The 8,501-nt window shown below is 28.0% G+C and overlaps 1 protein-coding gene across 1 annotated transcript; it reads right to left on the bottom strand.

Annotated features, from left to right (window-relative positions):
• Positions 1–1,328: 1,328 nt before the first annotated feature.
• Positions 1,329–3,195, bottom strand: LOC131632916 (geraniol 8-hydroxylase-like). Its single transcript, XM_058903634.1, has 2 exons — positions 2,273–3,195; positions 1,329–2,164 (listed from the first exon to the last, which is right to left on the bottom strand). The coding sequence occupies exons 1-2, from the start codon at positions 3,161–3,163 to the stop codon at positions 1,592–1,594; spliced, it is 1,464 nt and encodes a 487-aa protein (XP_058759617.1). The 5' UTR covers positions 3,164–3,195; the 3' UTR covers positions 1,329–1,591.
• Between the last annotated feature and the right edge of the window lie 5,306 nt (positions 3,196–8,501).

An 8,501-nucleotide genomic window follows, 5' to 3' on the forward strand; every position in this document is an offset into this window, starting at 1 on the left:
GTTTCCTAAGCACTTTCAAGGAAAATACCAACAACTCAAAGTCTTAGTCTAAACTGTTAGATGTCCAAGGTCAAACTAAGAAATAAAATTAGAAAAATTCGAAAATACAATAAAGAACACAACTAAATAGTGTTGATACAACACATGCATGCCACTAGATGCATAAAAATATGAAGAATCATAAAATACAAAACACAATTGGATAGATTACCTAGCAACAAGACCTAATAATGTTAGAAAATAGAGTCATGTTACCATTCAACTTTTGAAACAAGCGTCTGAATGTTGCTAAATAAAGATGCCTTAGAATAATTTCACAGTTATGGTTCCTCAACTTTTAAAGGTTTCAAATTCTTTAGTCTATACACCATTACATGTAAAGCAATCACATGATCTACTTCTTAGTCTTGTTTTATTTAGTTTTTAACGTCATCGTTATAATTCCAGCAACTATGATTAAGGTTATTTTTAATAATTTCTTTACATCATGCTTTCTTTACTTGCTTTACTTTATGATTTTCTTTACTTTCTTTGATTTAATATTTATCATGTCTAAGTAGTACCCTATCTTGAGATAGGTGGAGACTCTGAAGTAATGTCGTATACAAAATTATTGTGTTATCATTATTATTGGATAAAAAATTTAATTTGATGTTATATTTTATTCTTGGATAATAATCAAGTTTTTTTTTTTTAATAAGCAATTGATCATAAGAACTGGAGATAGGGGTGCAATCCTTACAAAGAGAATGGATAATAATCAAGCATATGATATGATGTTTCTTATATAAAATTTGAGATGACTCTAAATAACCTTAAATAGTGAAAGAAATGAGAGATGAGTGGCCTATCAATGAGTGCTTTTTTCAGAAAAAATTGAGCCACTTAATCTTAACTAAACTTGATTACCCATTAGCTTTATCATTTTACCGCTATATACATTTCTCTAACTACTACTTATATTTTTTGTTCTTGATGTCTCTCTTATTTCTAACTACTTCCAAATTATTTGAGGAGAAACAATTATTTAAGCATGGGAGAGTTTAATGATATGAAAAATAATTATTTTAATGCCTACATTTGTAGGAATATTCGATGCCTTTAGATTATTTTTAGATATTTTATGCTATCTTTAGTTGGAATTTTTTTTTAAGGAGTAAGATGAGTTGTTTCTCAAGAAAAATAATGAATAAACAAAGTGTAAAGTCGAAATGTTGAATTTGAGGCCATAATAAATTGAAACAAGCAATAAATAAAGGGGACAACTTCTCTACCCATCACAAAAAAATGGATAGTGTACCTTCAGCCAATCTCATAACACCATTTAATTGTTATATATTTAATTATTTATTAAATAATACATTTGTTTGTTGTTTTCAAGATATTTTACACTAAAAGTAACCTTACCCAACTTTTTGAGTTGGGTAAATAAGAATTCACCATAAATAAAAAAGTAACACGGTATGGTAGTGTAAGAGTAATAGAGACTTGTTGCATGTACAAATGATGAAGATAGTAAAAAAAGAATTTTATTTCATTCCAATGAAGGAATGTGCCTTATACAAATAAAACAAAGGTACTTAATTCTATCTTACACTTTATTTACTCTAATTGGAATAGCTCGCAATGGTTGATCAACGTCTCTATCAATATTTTCCTTTTTCCAATCAAAAGAATTAATCAATGATCCTAGCATCGTATGTAACATTCGTATAGCAAGTGGCATGCCAGGACACATTCTTCTCCCACCACCAAATGGTGTGAATTGAAAATACTGACCTTTGAAATTAATTTCTGATCCAAGAAATCTTTCAGGACAAAACATATTTGGATTATCCCAAATGCTAGGATTTCTTCCCATGGCCCATTCATTGACTAGAATTTGTGAACCTTGTGGAATAGTGTATCCACAAATTTTTACATCTTTCCTAGCTTTCCTTGGTAGTAAAAGTGGAGCAGATGGATGCAAACGTAACGTTTCTTTTACTACTGCTTGCAAATATGGGAGTTTAGTAATATCTGATTCGTCAATTGAATTTCCTATACCAATTACTTGCTTAAGCTCTTCTTTAGCTTTCGACATTACATGTGGATTGTGAACTAGTTCAGCCATGGCTCGTTCTATTGTGTAAGAAGTTGTATCGGTTCCAGCAACAAATAAATCCTATAACAAAGAAAAAATTATATAAATATTTCTTTCAAAAAATTATAACATATATTTAATAGTAATAAAAAAAGCGATATAATAGAAAAGTGAAGGAGAGAAAATTACCAGAAACAAATGTTTAATCTTTGTGTTGTCCATTTTTTGGCCATTCTCTTTAGCGATGTTGAGAAGCATGTCTAACATATCATCATTTGGGATGTAATTTTTGTCTTCTCTTAACTTCAATCTTTTTGTAGTATAGGAATCAATAATTTGCAACAACTTTTCAAGATAAGTAGATGATGTTCCTTTAATACCTTGTGGATCAAACATCCCTAAAGCAGGAAAAAAATCAACCAAGTTTGGTGTTCCTATGACTCTCACAAGATTTTCAATTATATCTTTATACTCATCAGTTTCCCCAGCAGAATTAGCAAAATCCCTAGAGAAGAAAGTGTTTGACAAAAAATTCAATGTAGTCTTAAAAGCAGCTCTTCCAATATCTACTGCTTCACCCCTTATACTGCTTCTATCAATATCACATAAAAAGTCCTGAAGCTTGTTGCACCTAAGTTGATAACTAGCATCAAGTGTTTTGCTGGCAAACAAATGGTTTTTGCATATTTTTTTAAGATCTCTCCAAAGATCACAAGCTGGCATAAAGGGTAAGCTAAAATGCTGATGATCAAGGACTGCTACAGCTTGAGGAATAGTTCGGTCTGAGAGGAAGAGATCATGAGTTTGAAGCACTTCTTGTGCAATTTCTGGTGATGAAATCACAAAGGTTGTTATTTGACCTAACTTCAAATGCATTATTGGGCCATATATTTTGGAATATTGGGCTAACAAGTGTTGTGGTTTTTGTTTTCCTAATTCAGTAGCACTTCTCAAAAGGGTAAGAAGTGAAGGCCCTGGTGGAAGATTGATATGTGTTTTGGTTCTACTAAATAGTGTAATAGCAATGTATGATAAAAAGAGGAGGAATATTGTGGTTGCAAAATACATTTCTGAGTTCATCTTATCTTAAGATCTTTGATATGATATGATATGCTATTGCTTGTTAATATTACTCAAAGTGAAACTAACTCATTTATATAGACGCTTCTGCATGTTAATATTTCTGAAGTCAATAGTCAAAACATGTGCATGGAAATGTCACATGGCTGGCGCTGCCTAGGTTGGTTTGGTGAATATTTCACAAGTCAAGCAAGACAAATTTTTGACTGTAAGAGTATGAGTCACCGTTAATTAGTAATAACATACATAATTAAATATTTTCTTTATTCGTTGTGTAATTATCAAATACGGAAAAATATTGGGATATATTTTAAGATGTTTTCAAAGATTGAATAAACTCCAGTGGCTAAAAACAAATTTAGCATCAAAGATGGCGCTATATAAAGTCAAAAAGGAACGGACTGGAATAATTAATAATGATTTTCAACTGTTAACATTTCAGATATTGCGGCCAAGAAAATAATAAAATTAAATTAGTTGCTTGTTTATAGTATTAAATGATACGGATTGAAGTTTTATTTGATAAACGAAATATTTTCTATGCGAGCCGTATAAGACTGCAATATAGAGTAAAATTTTCTTTCAAAAACTATAACGTCCAAAACTAAATTCGAACCCAGGATTTTAGTTAAACTAATAGAGATTTATACCATGTTATTGATTTAGTTCGAAAATATATCTATTTTACATTATTTATGTTTCAAAAAGTGTTACATTCACCATTATTCTTTTAGGTTGTGTATTAACAGTGTAAAATAATTTTATACTATTATCTAATAAAGAGTCGTCAATTTGTCATGTCATTAGAGTTTTTTTAAAATAAAAGAATTGTTTAATTAAATACAAAGTAGTGATTGATACACAGTATAAAAATATTTTTACACTGTCATGTATCACTCATTTTCTCTTATTCTTTTGTCTCAAAATTATTATCATTTTAAAATAATATTACAATATTTTTTTCACTAATATATTGCAATAATTAAATTTTAATATATTTAATTATTTCACTAACTATAATTGATAAAGTAGTTTAATAAATGATTCAAATTATGTCATTGATATCATATTTTTATAAGTGATGATAGTATTGTCGTTATTTTTTTATTTTTTACTATAACATTGGTTCTACTTTAATAATGATTATTTTGTTACTTTTATACATATAAAAAATTCATTATATATTTTATTCCAATAAAATAATTTATCTATTTTTCTAATATTATTTATTTAAGTGTATCATTCACAAATCAATAATAATGTTATATTAAGTTTTAAAAATGAAAAAAAAATTCTTTTTACAAATATGAAAAATAAAATAAAAAAATGAAGAAAAAAATATTACTTATTAGAGGTTTGTTAGTTAAAATTCTCGTGAGTTAATTTAATTTTTAAATTTGTAAGTAACTATTATTTTCTCAGTTATATTTTATTTTCTTGGAAATCATTTATATTATTAATAATAACACACTGTATTTAATTAAGAATTTGTATTACACAGTTAATTTTAAGTTTTCAAAAGTTGTGTGAAAATTTATGATGGTTTGAATGTGGAAAATAAATAAAGACTCTATTTTAAATTATTATTTAATCTTAATTAATATTTTTTGAGGCTCTTTTTAACTACTATTTTACCGTAAAATATTTTGAGACTTGTGCGTTAGTCCTCCTTGCACTTTAAATTCTCTTACATATAAGAATATTTACAATTTAAGGTTTTTTAAAGAATTTTGATAATGTTTCTCAATTATGATTTTTTTTTTAAAAAATAATGAGAAGTGTGCTTAGATGTGCTGATTTTATATGACAATTGGAAAAATAAATAAATAAAATTAATAGAACAATTTAATGCTTTTACATCTAAAAAACATTAAATTAAAATAAACTAAAATATTTTTATTATATTAAAATATTTAACATAAAATTTCGCGTTAAGTCTCTATATGTGTTGGGTCGGTCGGCCCTGGTAATATCACAAACAAGACAAATGTAAGACAAATAAATACATGATATCTATTTAGCAATATTATAATATGGTTTGAATTCTCCTGCCATTTAAAAAAGGGTAATGCTCACGAGTGCCTAGGGGCACTGGTTAAGAGATTTAAAAGGTAAGTTGACCATCATTTAATAAAGTAAAAAAGATGAATATTTTAACCAAAATATATGTATTCAATGCATTGAAATCATAAATAATTAACTTTTCTATAAAACATTTTGAGTATTGAATGTATTGAATATATAATTTTTTCTTTATTAGAAATGCTTAACAAGTGCCTCTGGGGCACTCGTTAACATGACCCTTAAAAAAATGAAGAAAAAAAATTGAAAACAACATAAAATATGAAGAGAGAGAGTTAAATAAAAAGTATAAACAAGAGGAAACTCTTTCACTACTTCAATTATTTTTTCTTTTTTTTTTTTTTTTGAATGAGAAAAAAAAATAATAACAACGTCTTCAATTCATCTAAAAATAAATAATGTTTTTTTATTTATTAATCTATCCGTATACACAATGCAACAAATCATCTACTACAATATTTACTATATGATGGCTTTATTAAATAATTGAATTTAATTATATACATATATATATATATATATATATATATATATATATATATATATATATATATATAAGTGGTCATCAATACCTAACTCATACTTGATTAAATATACCTTACTATTTTATTATAATTGATATATAATAATATTTAATCGGCAGCAGCCCCAGGTGCAATCCGTCCGTTCCTGGATATGAAGTAATATTATAATGGGAGAAGTCTAGATCGGGAACTTTTTATGTTTACAATGCTTAAAATAATTGGAGAGAAGTTAAAATTTTACCAAAAAAGTATGCAACTAGTAGGCCTGAAAATAACCCAAACCAAGTAAAAAATAGTTTGGAATTCAGTTCAATAATTAAATTGTTGAATTATACTCATCAACAAAATGAATTGAATATATTTAAAAAATAAGTTTTTTAATTAAGTGAATTAAATTTAAACTATAGACAATTTAACTCGTTAGATTTATGAGTCAAATCGATATATATATGAGACTCTATTGTCCTTAAGAATAAGTTTAAATATTTTCTTCAAATTTTACTTAAATTTTTTATTTTAATTAAACAGTTTTAAATGATAATTTATATTCCCAAAATATTTCTAAAATTTTTTATACAAATAATAAATTTTAATTTTATAGCTTTTATATATCTAAATTTTTTATTTTAAAAATATTAATTTAAAATGTTATATATATATATATAAATAATAGATTTTAAAAAACGACTTTTAAGTCTGTGAAACAATCGAGTTGAACCTAATGAGAAGAATCTAACGAGTTAAATCGAGTTGTTCATAAACTTCTAATATATTGAGTTTGAGCCGGAAAAAAGTTTAAAACAAACTTGAATCGATATTTGAGTTGAATCAATTTTTAACGAGTCCAACCGAACTAAGAAAGTTCGACTCGATTTGACTCATTTCCAACCCTAATATTCAACGGAAAAGAAATGTTAGAACAAATGGATTGTAAGGTGAACAGTGCAAACAACTATGTTTTTAATTTCTTTTATTTTTTTGTTAAAAAGAGTTTGTAACATCAACTACCTAACTAAAATTATAATATGCCTATTAACTCCCTTAATTGCCCTTTTGCTTTTAAAACTTTGCACTAACATATGCCCATCTTGGTAATTTGCTAAATCAAACTACTAATAGACCAATCAAATGTACCCATTATTACAAGTGGCACCATTTTCTCATGTTTCTATTGCTTTTTTCCTATCAACCATTAAATCATTGAGTAATACTGAATTTCAACATTTCCCTCTCATTTCCTCCTTTTACACGATAGACAAACGGTTTACAACAACTGGCCATTTCTCTCTCAATCTCTCCTTTACGTTCATTCTTCATCCTCCCTGCTCTCTCCTTTGTCTCCGCCGAAGCACTATTTCCTCATCCACCAGGCAACATCTCATCACAGTTCTTCGATTTCCACAGGTAATGAAATCTCTGCGTTTAACCCTTCTCTCTTCTTCATGTTATAACTTTTGAAGCTGATTTTTGTGAGTTTCTTTTCCAAAACATTTGTGAGTTTCTTTTCCAAAATGGTGTATAAAATGTAGAAAACACATAAAGTACTAATTTTTATAGTTCTCTTTCTATTGATTTTGTTTATTGATGTTAAAGTTCTGATTTTTATGGTGTTCATCACAAATATGTTATTTGTTTCACATTGTTAAGGAAGACTGTAAGTTGCTCGGTATGGTGTGGAAGTTTATGGTGTTCCTGCGGTTTTGTCGGCAAAGCTGTGGGTATCATTTCGTGCGATTTCTCCTGGTTCGTAATTTTCCCTTTCTCTCATATTTCTATTTTATCTATTTTTATCAACTTAGATATGAGATAATGTTTGACATTAGTGGATTGTAATGCATAATGTTTGACAATGATGTTGCGGGGCATGGTGTTTATTGTTTGTTGGCTGGCTTTTCGTGTTCATAGTTTTGCAAGATAAGGTTTGCTTTTGTCAGATCTGAAAATCATAATCAAATCTTTGATATATGGTTTAAGTTAACACAGTTTTTGTTTTTCAGGTAACAATGATATTTAAATCAAGTTCAAGAGAGAATTACAGTGCGAACTGTCTAGAAGTGAATGTGTGGCATGATTTACCCAATGTATACACGGCGACAGGGTTTATAGCACCGACGGATGAAACAATGAACTTTACATGAAAGGTTCGATAATCTTTGTGAACTTAGTTGCTTGAATAAGAACAAGTTTAATGCTGATGAGTGAGATTTGCCTATTTGTATGTTTTGGATTGTCAGCTTTTGTAGCCGATTATCCTTGTGAATGTGACTATTCTGAATGTGGTTTTTAATTTCATTTTCTTTAGTTCAATGTATTTGTGAACTGCAAAAGAAAGCATTTGAAATTTGTTTGAGAGGATTAGTACATGTTTTTATTCAATGTGACTCAACACAAGTTGCTTGGCTATATAATATTTGTGTTTTTCTGCATATTCACTACTGTGATTGGCGAGCTCGAGAAGACGTGTTTACCATCATGCTCCTCCACAAAAAGGTTTCACCTAATTTACTTTTCAATTTAATACGTGAGACAATTCATTCTACAATGTGTTTATTTATACAATCATAAAACATTGGTGTAGGTGGTTGAAGTTCTTAACCCTCTACTTCGTGAATTCAAGTCAATTGACACCATGAAATATAATCTAGCTTGATTGCAGGACGGGTTAGCAGATGCACACATACATGTAAATAAATAACTACAAGCAACATCGGACTAGCCACGAAAAACTTTGA

Source organism: Vicia villosa, unplaced genomic scaffold, assembly GCF_029867415.1.
Source record: "Vicia villosa cultivar HV-30 ecotype Madison, WI unplaced genomic scaffold, Vvil1.0 ctg.001052F_1_1, whole genome shotgun sequence".
Taxonomy (NCBI): Eukaryota; Viridiplantae; Streptophyta; class Magnoliopsida; order Fabales; family Fabaceae; genus Vicia; species Vicia villosa.

Excerpts from the sequence above, each read along its gene's own strand:
- LOC131632916 (XM_058903634.1), bottom strand. The coding sequence starts at position 3,163 with ATGAACTCAGAAATGTATTTTGCAACCACAATATTCCTCCTCTTTTTA. Across the intron at positions 2,165-2,272 it reads AGATTAAACATTTGTTTCTG|GATTTATTTGTTGCTGGAAC; the intron begins GTAATTTTCTCT and ends TCTTTGTTATAG.